Here is a 20,595-nt window from a genome sequence, read left to right as displayed (position 1 = left end):
TTCTGTAACCAATTTTTTGACCACAAGTTCAACTGCAAGCAGCATTCACGCTCAACAACAATCGGCTAAACGGTTGCGATCTGTGGATGAACACACCGTAATATACGTACTTTTCGATTTCCAGAGTAGTCACAAGCACACGTCTGTTGACATTAACAGATTCACCTCACATTTAACTGATTACAGATTTTTACAATCAACTCACACCATGTTCATACTTAAAGCTCCTTCAGAACTGTCATTTATACAATATCCTTAAGCACAGAATCATTCACTCCCAGTGATTTGGGCAGGTCACGAGACATCGCCTCTACTTCCGCCTTAGCTTTGGCAAGCCCTTCTTCAAGCTCACGAACCTTGGCTCGAGCCACTTCCAACGAACTTCCACAGGATTCAACAGTGTTGACCGACTCCGAGTGCTTTTTCACTCCCTTTGCTTCCTCTAGCCTCTGCTTCAGCCACCTCAAGTCCAGCCCTACTTGCTCATAGTCCTCTATCGAAATGGCAGCCAGTCGCAATGCTTCCTCATTCACTTCGCTTACCTTAGTGGATGACATCGAGGCAATGAACGAAGCAAACGACTCGAGTAGCACAGTTTGCAAAGCCTGGCCTTTCATTGAGAATTTGACAAAAGTGCCCTTGTGAAGGCCGTGGATCTTTTCAAGTAATTGGAATCCCTCTGAAGAAACCCAGTATGACAAAAACCTGACTTTGCCCGCGGTAGCTGTTGCTTCGCTTGAACCATCAACAAAGGCTATTTGGGAACCCAAAGTTGATTGGAGAGTACTTTGAGGAGAAGTAATGTCAGCTTCTAGTTTTCCTGAGCTATTATCACAGGATGGAAGTTGAGACTCCTCTTCAGGATTGCTATTCTCAACAGTCTCCAGTTTTGAGTTGTGGGGATTGGGAACAGTAACATCAGCTTCAACTATGATGGTGTCATTTAGCAGAAAACCTTGTCCGGGATCATTCAGTACTTTAAGAGGCAAGAAAGAAGTGAAACCCCAATCAAATTCGCGTGCATCGAACTGGTGTTGTGTGTCTGTAGATTGGACGGCATCAAAATTAGCTCCAAAGGCAGCAAACAAATATCATCGTTACCAAATTTTGCCACAGGTCCGGACAAATTTTACAAAAATATGCTATATATTTGTTAAAGGGAACACTTTAGACACAAATTTTGAAGTACAGAACAGCAAGTAGTTCAACAAGTTTCAACAAGTGGTCTCATGAGTTGATACACAGCGTGAATCAGTAACAGATAAATTTGGGACTTGAATCAAGGTTCATTCAATAAATGGCAGTAGAGGTAAAACGGTAACAAACAATATATATCTATATATATTTTTTGATAAGAAAAAACGGTAACAAACAATATAAAATGGAGACAACTAAAATGGGTCGGAATGTAACTAACGTCGCAATCTACATGGAACTTGTGACGCGTTTAACGAATAACCAACCTGCAATGAATAGGTAGTAATGAAGACCAATAAAAGTAAGTATTTGTGCCGTCTACTTCTTATTAAGGCAATGCCTGGGTTACACCTTGTTGCTTAAGGCCCTTTTCATGGATGGGCTAAACATCACCTCTTGCAAGGTGGGCTGGCCTCTTACTCTTCCATTCGTGCATGTAAAATCACAGCAAGCAGTTTACGAGAAATTTTAGTGATAAAGTAAGGTTTCTAAATAAACTAAACAAATGTATGTTAATCGTTTGATTCGAATTTCCGCAGTCGTAAAATCAATGGATGTAGCTATGCGTATCGAAGTGTTTTGTCTCTATGGTTTGAAAAAACGGGTGTTACATATCGGTACCGGCAGTTAGGTAATGGTACTGGTGGGTGCTGAGTCCCTAAAACGACGATATAGCTTTGTGACAAAACTACGCAGGTATATGGGCATTACGTAATGGTGGTAGCGGCCCGTTTGCAGCTGTTACCAACCGAAAACACAGACCCAATGATTCTCGAAGCGGAATTCACAATACCAAAATGCAAAGACTATATTTTACTGAGAATACTACAACAATATAGAAACTAAAGAAACATTGCCAATGCCAAACACTCTCTTTTGGGGATTCCTGTCAGTAAATCAAACACGAGAGAGAGAGAGAGAGAGAGAGAGAGAGAGAGAGAGAGAGAGAGAGAGAGAGCCCAGATTGATATTGATGATGGTGGTTAAAGTCTCTTCGTTCTTCTCTTTACATCCCTCCCTATTTTTCTTGACGATCACTATGGTAGTTGTTGATTCAAGAAACACACAAAATTGGACCTATGTTGGGTTTTCTTCCCAGATTGATATTGATGAAGGAAGAAGCATTGTGTTGGTTTTAGAGGGCGTCGGACGTTGGAGCATGGTCTTGGAGGGTCGTCGGACGTTGGAGCGTGGAATTGTGAAAGAAAACAGAACTGCAATTGAGTAGGGAGACAAAGATTTTGACGTGATTTGAGGGGTGGTGATAAGGGTGGGTAGTTACCAATTCAGTTTTTTACAAATGTATTTTTTGTTAAAATAAAATGTCCAATATATGCTTATAGTTAATTGTTTTGTATTGTGTTGGTTTTTTTTAGAGGGCATTTTTGGAAAAGAAAAATACATGACAAAAGGGAGACACCAAAGTGGTGCTCTCCCTTTATATATTAGAATAGATGGGGGTTGGAGATGGCTTAGAGTTAGAAACAATGTTACTCAGTAGATTATCGAGAATACCCCAATAGACAAACTTCCTAACCAGGATGGTAATGTGGACTCTATACGGCTCTGGTTTGTATTCAGTTCAGAGAGCATGGCAGCCTATTATATCACATGGTTCCCCTGTTAGGTGCATTAAACTGGTTTGGTTTGGGTCACCAAATCCCAACATGGGCTATAATCCAGTGGCTTGCTTTCAAGGGAGATTGTGCAATAAGGATAGGTTAGCCAAATGGGGGGTAACAAATTCTGCAGATTGTGTTCTCGTGCAGGTAAGGAGGAGACTCACAGACAGTTGTTCTCTGAGTGATGTCTCTCTGCCTGGATATGGTCTTCTTTGCCAAATAAATGCGGAGTGACTAGAACCCCTATGAACTTGGCAAACGTTATCGAGTGGGATATCATTGAAGGGGAACTCTACTCAGGGAGAGGTCTTCAAGCTAGCTTTCTCTGCTGCTGTTTATCATGTTTGGGGAGATAGGAACTTGAGGATTTACCACAACAAGAAGAGCGAGGGCCAGCTGATCTTCAAGAGGATTTGCTGCTACTGCAGGAAACAAGAGGATCTGTTGTGAGTGGAGAGTCTATCCAAATTTCAAAAAACTTAGATACCGGCAGGCTGTAGTCTTCTGTCTAGATATTTCCCTCTTTGCTTTAGCTTTTTTCTAGTCTTGGGATTATGGGGTCCTGAGTTAGGTCTCGTTTTTGTTCTTTTGTTCTTCAGCCGTATTCTGGGTTCAAGGCTATGCAGTTGCTCTTGCTCTTTGGTTTGGTTGTTTTCAATGAAAATTAACTTAAGGGGAAAAAGGATGATCACGTGGAATCCTGCATTTTAAAGTACCATTGTAGGTTCCTTATAATATACTCCCTCCGTCCCAAATTGTTTGTCCGGTCCGCAAAACGAAGACTCAAAAATAATGCACTTTTTTCAAGAAAAAATTCAAACTTTTTTCATAAATTAAAAGAACTCATCGATATCTAATGAATTGTTGAAAAAAAATTGATTTTTTCTTACAAAAGTTGTATTATTTTTATATCTCCGTTTTGCAAACCGGACAAATATTATGGGACGGAGGTAGTATTAGATTAACCAAACCTGACCCATTCTCAGTCAATATCCGATGTCAACACATGCACATCTCAGTCACTTTACTGCTGTTAAAAGGATTTTGAGATACTTGAAGGGTACTTTAAACCCGGGACTTCAGCTTTCCAAAGGCCCTCTTATTCTCTCAGCATTTTGAGATCCTGATTGAACTATAGATGCTCCAGTTAGAAATTCAGATGTGGCTAATTTTTTTTTTGTATTCCTGGGGAACATGTACTGTTTTGGTCTACCAAGAAATAACAACAGTGGCAAGATCTTCCACTGAAGCTGAGTTAAAGGCTTAGCTAATGCTACAGCAGGCTGATATGGTTGCAACAGTTGTTCAAGGATCTTTGTTTCGTTAGTCTGGTTTCTCTGCCTATAAAGTGCTGTCATAACATCTTAGCCTCTCATTGGCCTCTAACTCCATATTTCATGGTTGAGCTACCGTCATTGAAGTTGATTTTAATTTGGCTCAAGAACAAATTATGCCGAACAACTCCAAATCAAGCATCTGTCACTCAATTTCAGATTGCAGATAATTCTAACTAAGACTTAGACTATCAAACATTTCTAGGAATTGAAATCAAAACTGTAGCAAGTTGATGTACCAGCATCAGTTTGCAGTGGCATACTAGGTGTATCTCCTCCAAAAAGCAGAACGGTTAATTTGTCAACACACAGTTGGGCTTTGGGTAGTTAGGGGTTGGATAATATAGATAAATCACTCGGTTAACTTAGAATTAGGTAGGGTCAAGTATTCTGTAACTGCTTCGTCCAATATTACTCAGAATCACTACAATTTCAATATATTTGTAAAATGAAACCATGGATACTCGTCTTTTGCATACCATCTACTATTTGCAGGGACGAAAGTCTTTAGGAAGAAGGTATTCCGCATTTTCCCATGAGTAACATAGTAATATTTACTTCTGAAAATGAATATTGGAAGGACAAATGATCTCATATACATAGAAGTTCATCCTACTAAATAATTTTTCTATGTACTCTAGTCATACAAATAGGGCTGTGAATGAGCCGACTGGTAATCGAGCCAATCACAAGTCAAGCTCAAGCGACTGGCTTTTTTAAGGGTATAAGTTTATCGTACTGAGTTTTTCTAAGGGCTTGTTTGGTTATCCTGTCCTATTGTCTTATTTTGGGTGCATCGGACTCAAAATAAGCACATAAGACATGTAAACCAAACATGGCTTAAGCTTGGTCTGAACTCTTACCAATCATAAACATGTTTGCTGCTTTATTTCGTTTATGTAACAAGCTAATGAGATCAAGTACTTGGTTTGTTAAAGAGATAAATATGCAATCGTGTAAAAGACACAGGAAACATAACATTAAGAGAGAGTGGAGAGGTTCCCCTAAATAAATCATTCTTCAAGGCAGTTGGTATTGTTGGTGTTCTTTTTAATGTGTAGAATTTTTTGTTAGCTTTTCGTCAAAATTTTAGAATAATGATTTGTTTTGATGAGAGAAATTAAAAAAAAAGGTATGAAAATATGGATCGAAGTTTAAAAATCCAGAAAAGGCCAAACTACAATATCAACCTTTTTTGATCTTTAGTGTCATTTTTTTTTTTTTTTTGCTTTTGGATATAAAATTTTGCAATTTTTTTTTGGGTTCCTCTCATCAAATGAATTACTAACGCACAAGATTTGACAAAGCAAACTAACAAAAATGCTGATGACAAAATTCAGGGGAAATGCAGTCTAATAGTAGTACAATCAAATGAATTAGCATAGAAACACCACAAAACCTTACCTTTCCTCACTGTCAATGTGTTATGACTTTGATTGATCACGGATATGCTGAATTGGGCGTATCTAGTCCACCCATACGGCAACGTCGCCAAATCCCCGACATCCAAATACAGCGACAAATATTCGACATTGTTCCCCTTCGGATATATGAGCACCCGCCTGCACCCACAACACTCAAAAAACAGTAAATACCGACAGCCAATTTGGATAAAAATTTGGGTCAAAAATTTATTAGTGTATGCCCCTTCTTTTTTGTTTTTTCATGTTCTCTCTCCAAAATTTGGGTCAAAATGTCACATATGTAAATAATAAGAAAGTGAAAAGAGATGTTGATAAAAAAGGGTTTGGATTTGAGTTACCCCTCGTTTGGGTAAAACTCAAAAAGGGTAGGCAAAAAGTATGCCATTAGAGCATCTCCTGCCCTTACTCATTTATTTATTTATTTTTACTACAATTTGAGTAAAATCTTCATTTGGTAATTGGTATAAAACACTCCAATGGACGAACTACAATCTAAACATAAATTTGAGTAAAATCCTCATTAATGGCATGATTGTAAACTTGAGAGGGAGAAATAGCCTTGCAAAATATGAGTAAAAATTTGAGACTCCCATTGATTTGAATAAAAATTTGAGTAAAACTCAAATTAGTATAGGATTGAGTCAAGGAGTGGGCTTGGTTTTAAAGGTTTTTACTCAATTTTTGAGTTTAAATGAAAAAAAGGGTAAAGGCCGGATTTTTAGTGCTTCTTTTTCTTTGGAACAAATCTTATTAATAACCCAACAAAAGAATCAAGGGGATGGCCTTGAAATACAACCAAAACAAACACCACGCAGACTACCAAACCTAAACTGGGCATAAACAACTGAAAGTAATGCTCTGAATGGATGGCTACAAATGAGTTGATAGCACCTGAGAGAGGTTCCGAACTTGAGACCTTAGGAGGAAACAAACCTAAGTCCTAGGCCTTAACCACTACGCCAACCCCTTGGGATTCACAAACAACTGAAGTTCAACGACAGAAACTAGAAAACAATAAACAGCAGGATTCTTAGCGTTTTTACTCGGATTATGGGTTCGGGTAGAAAAAAAATGGTAAGGATTGGAGATGGTTTGAGGGTTATAAACGAATTAAAGGTCAAGACCATGTATGAGCAATAGATAGAGAAAATAGTGAAGGACAAAAAAGTACCATTCGTATCCGCCGGAGTAGAAGGTGTCGGAGTAGAGCTTCTTAGTTTTCCGCTTCGAGAAGTTTTCAATCTTCCATGTGAACGGCTTTGATGGCCGATCGGTAGGCGTTGGGAGAGACATCAGTGCAGGTGTGAAGATGAGAGAGAGAGAGAGTGCAAACTGCGAAGTGTAGATAGATGGAAGGTCTTGGCTTTGCGAATAGGGACAAAAGCATTAGATCGGATTAGGGCTGCACAAGCATCAGGCCTCAGGCCGGGCCGGGGTTCGGGCCGAGCTTACACTACACAATAACGGACTCGCTCGCACCCAAGTCCGACCAATAAATAATCGGGCTTCAATTAATAATCACAAAGCTCTGTCCAATTTAAATTTTATTTTTCAAACTCGTCCAAATTAATAATCACAAGCTCTGTCCAATTTAAATTTTATTTTTCAAACTCGTCCAATAAGTCCGTTTATTTTTCCAAAGTATTGTGTACCAAATGTAAATTACCGTAACGATCATCTCTATTATAAAACAGAAGGGTGTGGGGACAAGTTGTTAGAACGGCTTAGATTCATTTGATCCAAAGGCTGTAGTGCATCCTCCCACTTCCCGGTTAAGTGCCCATGGTTTCATCTAAATCACACAACTGCCATCCCATTTCAACTGGAATGCGTAGTGCCGTAGGCACGGGTTAGCACTAGTTAATTAATTCACAACCGAAATAATTAGACTTATAGTTCTAAGTTCTCACACTACTATTAAGATATACCTATAAAAGTTCTAACAATTGTCTCCACAAAACACATTTAAAATGCTCAAAAAGTTGGAACTCTCCAACATCCATAAAACCATATCATGCAAAAACTTCTCTCGGGTGTCTCTTGTAAAATCACACTTCTTCACAACATTTCATGTAGATCACAGAACTTCGTCGTTTCTCGAAAGTATCTTTTTTTTCGGGAACATGGTCAACCATATATATATATATATATGGGATCCCTCATTTTGTTAAAATGAGAGACTTTCATTTCCCAATCAAATTTTGAAAATCCGAACCGTTCAATGTGTGCAGAACGTAATTTTAAGGGTCTCCGGTAGAAATCAGCAAAAAAAATGACCGGGAAGGGCGTCATCCGAGCAGTTTTTTTTGAACTGTTCAATGAAAACTGCTCGGATGAAGCCCTTCCTGGTCATTTTTTTTGCTGATTTCTCACAAAGACCCTTAAAATCACGTTCTGATCACTTTGAGCGGCTCGGATCATCGAAATTCAATCAGGAAGGGGAGTCCCTCATTTTATTAAAATGAGGGATCCCTCACCGGAACCTAACTCTCTCTCTCTCTCTATATATATATATATATATATATCATATTAAAAAATATTTATTTTATTTTTATCGGGCTGAACCTTAAGGAATTTTTTCAAACCCTATTTACTAAACGGGCTGAAAATTTCAACTCATTCCAACCCTATAAGCTTAAATGTTTTTTCCTAATGCAAAAAAAAAAGGGGCTGGGTTGGGTGGGCTACTCGGCTGGTGTGCACCCCTAGATTAGATCATGAATCTAGTCATTCGTCCAATCAAAAAGTTTAATTGCACAATTTTAAAAGAGAATTTTATTTGCACAATCACACTCAACATCAGAAACTATTAGTTGCATGATGGTTCATGTGCATCTAATGATTCTAGACGCAAATGTGTAAAAAGAATTGGCAAGCTTTCAACATGGCCCATATTTTGTCCAATCCTTCAATAATAGTAACTCTTTTGTGGATGTTTCAGTGTGGCTGTTGTGGAGGGATATAATAGCGGTCATTTAATCCATTAGTAATATTTTTTGCCTATTTTGGAGTAGGAGCAGGTGACCAAATGCTCCAGCTTTTAAGGCTCAACCCTTGGCTAGCCCTTTTTGAAGCCTTATTTTATGACTCTTACAAAATCCATACCAATGTGATAAGCCATGTCGCTTTGTCAAGAAGAAAACGATGACTCAACACGTAAAAAAAATAAAATAAAATATCACCAATAATTTGTTAATGACATATTGAGTGCTATGTGATGTGTCGTTAATATGTTCATAGAATGTACTCCGTTTGTCATCTAGTAGTAGAGCATGTAAGGACCCGTATTTTTTTCGGATATTATTTGAACATTTTATAAAAAAAAAAAAATAATAATAAAATAAAATGTGAAATTGATTGAGTTTATTTTAATTGTGGGTCAATGTGCAAGAGTTTAAAATATGTGGGTGTTAGTGTGATAAGGTGCATGTGTGTATAAGTGTGTGTGTGCCAGGGGAAAATAATTCCCAAAACCCCATCCCATTCTCTCTCCCGTTCTCTCTCTCGGCTCTCTCTACCTCTCTCACTCCCTCACCCAAAAACTCACCTCTAAATTCAAAACCCACAACAAATAACCTCCATTCCATCTTCTACTCGTGTATTGTGGTCCGTATCGCTCCGGTTCGAGCTCGGAGAAGTTGTATTCCGGTTGGAACAAGGTTTTCGGAAAGCTAGGGCTTGTAACTTCTTGGGTTTCGTGCTCCGACTTCGAGGTAGGGAATTCTACCTCACTTTATATGCTATTTGAGTGTTTTTATGCCTTATTCGAGCTGGTATTGGTTGTCGTTGAGATTGGATCGAAACTTAAAATTTTCTGTCGAAATCTGTTGAAATCGTCTGTAAGTAACTCCTCCTACCGGTAGGAGCTTTTACCCTACCGGTAGAACGATTGAGAAATTTTGTCAACCAGCTCAAACGTACAGCAGCAGCTCAAAAGCTGCTCAATGTATCGAACTTCTACCGGTAGGAATTTCCTGCCTACCGGTAGGTCACGCTCGAATTTGAATGTTGACCTTTCTGTTTCCAAGTTCTACCGGTAGGACTTGCTTGCCTACCGGTAGGTTGCGTGAATTGGAGTTTCTACCGGTAGGACTTGTTCACCTACCGGTAGGTCTAGGTTTTATCGGAATGTTAGCCTTTCTGTTTTCAAGTTCTACCGGTAGGACTTGCTTGCCTACCGGTTAACTCCACCGGTAGGACTTGTTCACCTACCGGTAGGTCTAGGTTTTATCGGAATGTTAGCCTTTCTGTTTTCAAGTTCTACCGGTAGGACTTGCTTGCCTACCGGTAGGAGACTAGAAGTTTCACCTGCTTTCACCTGCTTATTTGAGCTGCTGCAGTATCTTTCAGCTGCTTTCCTATATCTTTCAACTTGCATGTCAAAGCCTCTCATCGACTCTAATGAGCTTGTTTGTGTATTCTTCCAAGTGTTTTGATGAGTATTACTCATTTCTCACTTAGAGTGGCATCCAATGGACTAGAGTGAACATGTCTAGGGATTCGATGAGTAGTGTTGCAATCCGTTCCCTCTCTCGATTCGTAAATTTCTTAGATTCGTTTAGTACATGCTTTTACGGACTCCAAGTATAGAAACTAGATGATCAGGCATCGTAAAGTCTAGTCATGGGTTAATATGTGGCGTGTGAAGGTACGGGAAATGTACTTAGAGGTACGGTGAGGACGCGTGAGGTTATGGTGTACTTAAAGGAATAGGCGTGTAATAATTAATTAGTCCGAGTCTTGATATGGATGACAGTTAGGAACGGTTTGAGATGTAGTCAACGTGGTAGATTGGTAGATTGTTTGGAATGCTTGAAGTGAAAATTGATGTGAGAAAGAATTGTTTGAAATGAGGAAATAACTCGTGTCCTCTCGACTCGTCAAGCCTTTTAATCCTTTTGACACTCTCTCTATGAGGCTCAAGTGTAGAAACTAACGGATAAAGTATGGTAGGATTATATGTACGGGCTTAGTATGCTATGTCAAATGTGAATGGCTAAATTAATGAAAAGGCATGAACATGTATATTTGTGGAGTCACGTAATGATTAATTAAAATTCAGTGGTATAACCGTTAAAGGGATGATGAAATTGATTATGAAATGATGTCGATTGTGAAAAGTGTGAAAGGTGACCCAAGTGGTCGTTATTGAGGGAAAAGACTCGGGGTGACCCTGCGCTCGAGGGAACTAGACCCGAGGTGACCCAACTGATTCATATTATTGGAGGAAAAGACTTGGGGTGACCCTGCGCTCGAGGGAACTAGACCCAAGGTGACCCCACCTGATTATTGTTATTGAGGGAAAAGACTCGGGGTGACCCTGCGCTCGAGGGAACTAGACCCGAGGTGACCCTAGTGATTATTTGATGGGAAATACCGGATTAAAGGAAAAGAAAGGTTTTGCAATTAAGGGATTTAATGAAGATCAATGTGGACACGAGAAAGATTGTACTATCATACGGAGAATAATAAGATGTTTTGATTTGATTATAGACAAGTGTGAGATGACGTGAGTTTAATAATGTAACTAGTTAAAGAAGTAAACGGCTAGTGACATTGATGTGAAGTCTAGGACTCTTAGGCGATAATTCGCAGCTTGTTGGTAGTCATTTGTGGTATAGGCGTATCTGTCAGTACTCATTCATTCTCGGTGCATGGTTCATTCAAATTGCATATAGCTTGAGTTTAGAATTTTCTACTGGGCTAGTGTAGCTCAACCAAATCTTTCTTTTCAGGTTCTGATGCCGGGCAATAGATTGCATGCATTATGTGCTTGACAGTAAAAGACTTTTGGAAGCTGACATCACTGGTTATTTCGTCATCTTTGTGAAGATCTCATTTTGTTAAAGGTGGTTTTGTAACTAATTATTACTGAATTTTCTTTTGACTAAAGTTGTAATTATCTAAACTTAAGGACTTGTTTGTAAATTAAACAGGTGGGAAACTCATTTGGGTAACGTATATGATATGCGAGGTTTCTCTTTTATTGAAATGTATTACTTAATTATGTTGAAAATCGAGGGCGTGACAACTTGGTATCAAAGCATAAGTTTAGAACACCTCGAGACCGTGGGGAGACTTTTGGTCTCATGGGTTCAAAAAAATCGATGCATCTTTTTACAAAAATCACATGTGTGCTTGCATGAAGAGTCAGTATGTCGATGTGACATTGCATATATATATCACATAGAGTGGCACAAAGTTGTTGACTTCGGTTGGAAAGGTTGGAGACCTGTAGCACATAATTAGGTGGCTAATGTTGATGATTTCATTTCTTATGCTTCCATAGTAGGATGTCTTCGAGACGTGGAGATAGGTGTGGTGAGACTGGGGATCGTGAGCACCAGGGCTGTAGTGCAAACGGGGAGAATGAAGTGAGTCAATGTACCAGGGATGAAGCGATGTTTCCTGAGATTGCTGAGTGCGGAAAAGGTGTCGAGACACTGGAAGGTGCGCAAGGTGGTGTGAATGTGGGAGAAATTAGGCATCGAGTCGTTAGCACAAAATCATCTTCTAAGAGTGTTGAGAGTTCAGGAAGGCAGAAACCTAGAGTATTAAATCACTTTACTCAGGACCAGCAGGGCTTTAAGCCACCTCTTTATATCGGGACTCCAAGAGCTCTTCTCAAGTGTCAGACTATGTGTTATCGATGTCGTCAGTTTGGCCATATTCGTTCTCAATGTCCACGGCGTGGGGGATCTTGTTATACTTGCGGTGAACGTGGCCACATGGCAAGGAATTGTCCTCGGGGATTAGGAGTACATGGTGAGTCGAGCTCGATGCAGCAGGAAACACATACGTCGAAACAGCAACAGATGCAGTTCCGCCGCTAAACTACCACCCCCCCTTATTCTCTAGCTCTTAGAAGCGTCACTTGTTTGAGGTATCATTTATTCCTAGTTGTGCTACTCATTCTCTACAATACTTTTGATTTGGAAGCATTTCACTCATTGAGAATCCTATTCTTGTCCATGTTTGGAATAGAAAATAAGAAATCTTAGTCCACGCGTGTTGAGAAATATCGATAGATCATATTTGCCGAGATTAGAGGTTAATCATTCCGTATTGAAGTGTTGTCTTTGACCTCTTTAAATTGCTTATATCGAGATTTGGTCTGATTTGGACAGGGATTGTTTGTATCCATGATGATTGGTGACATCTCAAATGTGAGTTTAGAAGAGTTGTTTCTTTTATTACCATCTTTCATTGGCCGAGCTGAATATTGCCAGAATTGTATCGTAATTTATTCTTCCATGAAATCCAGTGGGTGGATGACCCGTTATAATTCTCAGTATTTGAGTCAATTGTCATGCGATCCCTTCCTAACTTTTCTTGGGCATATTTAAATTCTTATAGCGAAGTATCTTATGACACTGTTGCTATCAAATTTGACAAGTGTTTCTCGTTCCCTATTCGAGGTCTTATTTGACATCATCCTGCTTGAGATAAGTTTTCATTGGTCAGTTTAGATTTCCTTGATGCGATTATCATTTTCGTCGTTTGCTTATAACCGTTATTCCATATGAGTATTTAATTTGCAACATCAATCTGTTGAACCCAACCTTTAGCTATGTACCGTATGAAATACAAATTCGTTAACACTATCAAAATTTAGACCTTGTACCCATCATTGCCTGCTTGGGCCATCATTCATTGTGGTCCCATGACTAAGAAGTCATATGATTTGAACTCATATCCTCTTTGTATCTATTTGTTTGCCCTTGCCTATTTGGTTGGTTCGAATTTCCATTGTTGGAGTCAAATCTTGTGGTGACATATCTATTGATGTCTATTCATTGACACCGTTCAATACAAATTCAATTGTGGAAATTACTTTCAATGGTATTTTACTCTGTCGTGGTTCCTCGATTCTGGAGGCACATGATTCATCTTGTGATGCTTAGTCTCAAATTGTTGAAAGTTCTACTCATTTCTAGTATGGAAAATTTCCTATTTTGGATCAATTGGTTTGCGCGAGATCAGTCTCATTACCTGGAACTTATTCATAATATCGAAATCTTTCGTTTGAAAAATGTTATCCGTTGACTCCTCTGACTTGTAAAGCAATAAGAGAGTTATGACCTGTCACTTCAAATTTCGTGAGTTGGCATAAATAGGTACTTCGAGTTTGTTGCCGAACCGCCGTAAAGATTCCAAGTGCTCTCTAAATTTCAGATGCCCTATTGCTGTTCTTCAAATTCTTGATTAATGCTGCTTGAGTTTTGTAGCTTATTCGTTTCATTTGAGATGACGAATCGAATCCTTCTCGTAATATAGAATGACCCAACCTAGAGTGAAAATTTGGTGCGGCCTTTAGAAGGATTGGCTTGTGTTATGGACCCGCTAAAACAATTAATTCGATTCGCCAACGATAGTTGGAAGCTCGAGGGAGAATGACCGAAAAGAGAAAGGTAAAGATCGTCAAAGATTGCTAACTGCGGAGGGCTGACCAAAGGATTGTGTTGACCGTCGACGTCACCCAATGTTATTTGAAGAAGGGAAATCATGAATTTCGTAAAGCATAGTTGCGTTGGGGCTTGTCTCGTTCTGGCAGAAAGGAAGCGTTCACCGTAAGAAGGATAGTCTAAGTGTCGGACACTATGTGCGTGTTTTGGGATACCCAGGCGACAACCGGTGAAATCCACTTGGAAGAGGCGCTTGATCACCGCCCATTCTAGATGGAAGTCTCGGGAAGTCAAATGGATTATCTGATTATACTTAGGAGGTAAGATCTCCATGGTGAGATAGATAATTGTGTATAGGATTTGTATAATAAAGAAAAGTTTAGAAACTGTGTACCGTTTGACGTTACCGCCTGACTTTTTCAAAATATATGATGCATTATGTATACGGAGATTGAGGAGGTATGAAATAAATCCATTGCATGTGTTAGAGAGGTCCGAAATTGAATTAGAAGCTCAAGTGTCCTATGAAAAGAAACCGATGCGTACCTTAGACTCGCGTAGTCCATTGTTGAAAGGTAAGCTGATGTTGTTAGTGCATGGTTACGTGGAAATGGGGGTACGAAGTTCGAAAGATATACGCGTGTTTGTTGTGGTTTGCTTGATATGAATCTAGACGTGGACTTCGATGATTATTGAATTGTTGCGTGATGGATAGTGCTACGGTTCGAGTGTGTTGATATGTTATTTGGCATGGCTAGATTAGTTTTAGCAAATTTCGAGGACGAAATTTCTTTAAGGAGGGTAGGGTGTAAGGACCCGTATTTTTTTCGGATATTATTTGAACATTTTATAAAAAAAAAAAAATAATAATAAAATAAAATGTGAAATTGATTGAGTTTATTTTAATTGTGGGTCAATGTGCAAGAGTTTAAAATATGTGGGTGTTAGTGTGATAAGGTGCATGTGTGTATAAGTGTGTGTGTGCCAGGGGAAAATAATTCCCAAAACCCCATCCCATTCTCTCTCCCGTTCTCTCTCTCGGCTCTCTCTACCTCTCTCACTCCCTCACCCAAAAACTCACCTCTAAATTCAAAACCCACAACAAATAACCTCCATTCCATCTTCTACTCGTGTATTGTGGTCCGTATCGCTCCGGTTCGAGCTCGGAGAAGTTGTATTCCGGTTGGAACAAGGTTTTCGGAAAGCTAGGGCTTGTAACTTCTTGGGTTTCGTGCTCCGACTTCGAGGTAGGGAATTCTACCTCACTTTATATGCTATTTGAGTGTTTTTATGCCTTATTCGAGCTGGTATTGGTTGTCGTTGAGATTGGATCGAAACTTAAAATTTTCTGTCGAAATCTGTTGAAATCGTCTGTAAGTAACTCCTCCTACCGGTAGGAGCTTTTACCCTACCGGTAGAACGATTGAGAAATTTTGTCAACCAGCTCAAACGTACAGCAGCAGCTCAAAAGCTGCTCAATGTATCGAACTTCTACCGGTAGGAATTTCCTGCCTACCGGTAGGTCACGCTCGAATTTGAATGTTGACCTTTCTGTTTCCAAGTTCTACCGGTAGGACTTGCTTGCCTACCGGTAGGTTGCGTGAATTGGAGTTTCTACCGGTAGGACTTGTTCACCTACCGGTAGGTCTAGGTTTTATCGGAATGTTAGCCTTTCTGTTTTCAAGTTCTACCGGTAGGACTTGCTTGCCTACCGGTAGGAGACTAGAAGTTTCACCTGCTTTCACCTGCTTATTTGAGCTGCTGCAGTATCTTTCAGCTGCTTTCCTATATCTTTCAACTTGCATGTCAAAGCCTCTCATCGACTCTAATGAGCTTGTTTGTGTATTCTTCCAAGTGTTTTGATGAGTATTACTCATTTCTCACTTAGAGTGGCATCCAATGGACTAGAGTGAACATGTCTAGGGATTCGATGAGTAGTGTTGCAATCCGTTCCCTCTCTCGATTCGTAAATTTCTTAGATTCGTTTAGTACATGCTTTTACGGACTCCAAGTATAGAAACTAGATGATCAGGCATCGTAAAGTCTAGTCATGGGTTAATATGTGGCGTGTGAAGGTACGGGAAATGTACTTAGAGGTACGGTGAGGACGCGTGAGGTTATGGTGTACTTAAAGGAATAGGCGTGTAATAATTAATTAGTCCGAGTCTTGATATGGATGACAGTTAGGAACGGTTTGAGATGTAGTCAACGTGGTAGATTGGTAGATTGTTTGGAATGCTTGAAGTGAAAATTGATGTGAGAAAGAATTGTTTGAAATGAGGAAATAACTCGTGTCCTCTCGACTCGTCAAGCCTTTTAATCCTTTTGACACTCTCTCTATGAGGCTCAAGTGTAGAAACTAACGGATAAAGTATGGTAGGATTATATGTACGGGCTTAGTATGCTATGTCAAATGTGAATGGCTAAATTAATGAAAAGGCATGAACATGTATATTTGTGGAGTCACGTAATGATTAATTAAAATTCAGTGGTATAACCGTTAAAGGGATGATGAAATTGATTATGAAATGATGTCGATTGTGAAAAGTGTGAAAGGTGACCCAAGTGGTCGTTATTGAGGGAAAAGACTCGGGGTGACCCTGCGCTCGAGGGAACTAGACCCGAGGTGACCCAACTGATTCATATTATTGGAGGAAAAGACTTGGGGTGACCCTGCGCTCGAGGGAACTAGACCCAAGGTGACCCCACCTGATTATTGTTATTGAGGGAAAAGACTCGGGGTGACCCTGCGCTCGAGGGAACTAGACCCGAGGTGACCCTAGTGATTATTTGATGGGAAATACCGGATTAAAGGAAAAGAAAGGTTTTGCAATTAAGGGATTTAATGAAGATCAATGTGGACACGAGAAAGATTGTACTATCATACGGAGAATAATAAGATGTTTTGATTTGATTATAGACAAGTGTGAGATGACGTGAGTTTAATAATGTAACTAGTTAAAGAAGTAAACGGCTAGTGACATTGATGTGAAGTCTAGGACTCTTAGGCGATAATTCGCAGCTTGTTGGTAGTCATTTGTGGTATAGGCGTATCTGTCAGTACTCATTCATTCTCGGTGCATGGTTCATTCAAATTGCATATAGCTTGAGTTTAGAATTTTCTACTGGGCTAGTGTAGCTCAACCAAATCTTTCTTTTCAGGTTCTGATGCCGGGCAATAGATTGCATGCATTATGTGCTTGACAGTAAAAGACTTTTGGAAGCTGACATCACTGGTTATTTCGTCATCTTTGTGAAGATCTCATTTTGTTAAAGGTGGTTTTGTAACTAATTATTACTGAATTTTCTTTTGACTAAAGTTGTAATTATCTAAACTTAAGGACTTGTTTGTAAATTAAACAGGTGGGAAACTCATTTGGGTAACGTATATGATATGCGAGGTTTCTCTTTTATTGAAATGTATTACTTAATTATGTTGAAAATCGAGGGCGTGACAGAGCACATTCTACCAACGTATGCCAATCTATTCGTAGAACGTGACCAATTTATCATCTAGTAGAGTACATTTTCATACAATAATGGTCCTCATACATCACTACGGCATACGAGTAAAAAATGCTCACTAAATTGTTTTTTTTGAAAGCTTAAAAGGAAGTCCATGGGTCTTTGAAACACAGCAATATGTACAGCAAGGACTAGAGAAACTAATTACTAGCAAGAGGATGCTTCGGATCCTTGGCGAAGCGCTGAATGAAGAAGGTTCGAGATCATTTCGAATCAGAAACCGATGTGCTAAATCCAGCCGATTGTTTGCTTGACAAATTAAGGCCGGTGGTGAAGCCGTATGAGAGTGGTTGTGTGAGCTAGGTAAGGGAAATCGATACACACCTTGGCATGAAATCCTTTAACCCGAACCTGATGTGACAATATCCCAGTAGCAAAACTAAGATACGAAATTGGACATCCAATGAGCAAAGCAGAATTGACGACGTCATTGCAGCAGCTTGGATCATTATGGTTACTCGGAAAATGAAGTAGTTCCTACAATCTCATGAGATATTTTGAGACAATGAAGAAGCACCAAAAAACTTATGAAGCATCTTGATAGATGAATCATGTTAAAACCATCGGCCGGTGATTGCAGCAAGGTAACCAGAAGGGTAACAGTCGACGATGCATCCACTGGCATAGCTCCATATCAACCATCGTTAAAGAAATCGATCGCAATGTCTTCTCTGTCTTTTTCACTTCGTAGAAAACATCGATCGAGTCATTATGCTATGAGTGCAAGAATTAACCTGGTGAACAACCATTTTTCTTCCATGTTGCTAAGCAACTCACTTGCTTTATCAAGTAGACCTCTTTAGTACAAAGTTCATTAATCATTTTATAGTTTGTGCACGAACATTAAGTTTCAATCCGTTGATAGATCTCGATACTTATAAGTAGAGTTCCCTAACTTCCGATCCGTTGCACCATTGAGCTTCCTGTTAGGAATTGAACTCCTTATTCAACTCACAACGCCCTACGGATCTTGAAAACTAGGATCACAGAAATAGCAAGCAAACAGAAATAGTGCGTAACGAATAAGAAAAGAACTAACACAAGATATACGTGGAAAACTTAAACGCGAGGAAAAACCACGGAAGCCACATCAGTCCACTATGAAATCGAATCAAGAGTACAAGTCTTCTCGCAATCTCTCTGAGACCTGCGTTTTCTCTCTTCTCTCTAAAAACACGTTAACATAATCACATACAAACTGCAGTGTAAAATAAGTCGGGTCCAATTGGAATTACACCCCAAGTCCTTCAAATATCGTTTTCGCTGCAGTTCGGTGTGCTCCTAAAGTCGCAACCCGAACTGCGGCACTTTGTGCGCCGTGGAGGCTCCGCCCCCACACCTCTAAGCTAAACCACTGCTGAAGATTGTCTGCACCCTTAACACTTCCCAGCTTCGCACATACCACCACCATCACGTGACTACATCCACTTGGGTAACTTTATAGGGTTTAAAAGCTCGTTGTATATGCTGATGCAATTGGACTCCTTCGAAAAATGATTAATCAAGAGAAAGAGTCAAGCTCATAATATATAATTGGATAATGGAAGAGAAGCACCATCTAATTTTACTTCTGCGTGATGAAGAATTGTTGGGCACCTACAACCCTGTACTGTAGTCAAGGATGAGATCAAGAAGGTCTAGTGGCGGCGGCCATCACGATAAGAATTTTAAAAAACACAATTATTATATATGAAAAAAAAAATTATCCCCAATTTATATAGTCTCTCCACTGCTAGATTTTTTTCCTTATTTTTTATTATATACTAGTCATAAATCTTCTTTTTTTTTCAAGAAAGGAGATCCAAAAAAGTATTTTAAAACTAAATTCAATGGGCCAAACTGAAATAATATAAATGATGATGTGTAATTAAGAAAAAAAAAACTCCACATTAATTCCAACCCTAAAATAACTTAACCTAAAAAATTATGGGAATTTAATTATAATGTCACTCCCCAAATTTAGAATGTCACTCCTAAAAAGAAGTGCGGTTATCAATTTGGAAAATCCATATAGGGATTTGGGGAGTGACACTGTCTTTGTGTATACCGATACTTTGGATTATCAATGAAGGAAACATGATAATGTGCACATAAATTGAATTGGGTCTCTAGACCTACCCTCTCTGATGCCATTTGGCTTTGATTTGGGGTATGGTTCCGCAACAAAACATATATAGGGGGGCTACTGTTTAAGTGGTATTCTAAGATCAGCTATTTTGTACATATTGCCAAAAGTTAGGTTTGTCTCTAATCTTCTCCCGCTCATACCCCCAATGATTGGGGACTACATGGGTTTTGTTGTTGTTGTTGTTAGAGTGACATTATCGATGCCAAAAAGTAAAATTAGTCTTTTTTCATACTCCATGTGCAAATGAAAAACATCATTTACTATAGTTTTTATTATGTTATTTTAATTTTTTCTGGAGTCGATGACTATTAATATTGTAATGCTTCTTTTTATTTTTTTAGTATATATTTCGCCACTGCTAGAATAAAATCCTGGTTCCGTCCTTGCGTGTAGTTCAGGGGCGCAGTACAGGACCCCGAATCTGCACTACACGAAGACGACCCAACCCCCCCCCCCCCCTAAAGCATCATTGTTTCTATGAAGAGATGATTTGCACGTGGATTAGATAAGTGGCAGTATTACAACAAGGTGCATGGTTGGCTAAACTATAGTAGTATTAAATAGCAAGGCAAGTCTAGTGATTATGATTAGACCAAATAAACAAAGAAGAGTTGAAAAAAATGAGGGAGGGGCATCTTAGCAGTCTATAATACTAAATGGCAGCTGGCAAGTGAGGGTGGTGATTGTGGTGAACCAAATAAACAAAGAGTTGGGAATAAGAAAGGGTCATCTCGGCAGTCTATATATAGGAGAAGACATCTGCCCTTTTCAATTGATGCACCAAAAGGGTGGCACCCGCTATGCGTGTGCAATTTAATACGACGAAAAAGATTGAAAAACACAAATAAACGAATTGATGTCTTATGACTCTCATCATATGAAATTTTTAATAATGCAGATATAGGAATCCAACCCACCACCGGCCGGTAAAAAGATGGAGCAAAGCTGCAGCGTAAGTTC

At 39.3% G+C, this 20,595-nt stretch overlaps 1 protein-coding gene and 1 non-coding gene across 3 annotated transcripts; one reads left to right on the top strand and one right to left on the bottom strand.

Moving 5' to 3' along the window:
- Positions 1-81: 81 nt before the first annotated feature.
- Positions 82-7,035, bottom strand: LOC131325201 (MATH domain and coiled-coil domain-containing protein At3g58270-like). Of its 2 annotated transcripts, XM_058357314.1 has the most exons (4): positions 6,749-6,957; positions 5,558-5,715; positions 860-1,042; positions 82-790 (listed from the first exon to the last, which is right to left on the bottom strand). In XM_058357314.1, the coding sequence occupies exons 1-4, from the start codon at positions 6,868-6,870 to the stop codon at positions 243-245; spliced, it is 1,011 nt and encodes a 336-aa protein (XP_058213297.1). In that variant the 5' UTR covers positions 6,871-6,957; the 3' UTR covers positions 82-242. The 2 variants fall into 2 exon arrangements, with proteins under 2 accessions (XP_058213297.1, XP_058213296.1); XM_058357313.1 differs by having other exon boundaries at positions 82-1,042; positions 6,749-7,035.
- Positions 7,036-19,570: 12,535 nt separating this feature from the next.
- On the top strand, positions 19,571-19,677 carry LOC131328150 (small nucleolar RNA snoR100). Its single transcript, XR_009200428.1, has one exon. It is a non-coding gene; the product is annotated as a small nucleolar RNA snoR100 (small nucleolar RNA).
- The last annotated feature ends 918 nt before the right edge of the window (positions 19,678-20,595 follow it).

Source organism: Rhododendron vialii, chromosome 5a (genome assembly GCF_030253575.1).
Source record: "Rhododendron vialii isolate Sample 1 chromosome 5a, ASM3025357v1".
In the NCBI taxonomy this organism is placed as follows: domain Eukaryota; kingdom Viridiplantae; phylum Streptophyta; class Magnoliopsida; order Ericales; family Ericaceae; genus Rhododendron; species Rhododendron vialii.
This window is presented reverse-complemented; position numbering and strand designations above follow the sequence as displayed.

Coding starts and splice junctions, on each gene's coding strand:
- LOC131325201 (XM_058357313.1), bottom strand. CDS start 6,870: ATGTCTCTCCCAACGCCTACCGATCGGCCATCAAAGCCGTTCACATGG. Junction 5,716..6,748: donor TACTCCGGCGGATACGAATG/GTACTTTTTTGT, acceptor TTGTGGGTGCAG/GCGGGTGCTCATATATCCGA. Junction 1,043..5,557: donor CACATTGACAGTGAGGAAAG/GTAAGGTTTTGT, acceptor TCCAATCTACAG/ACACACAACACCAGTTCGAT.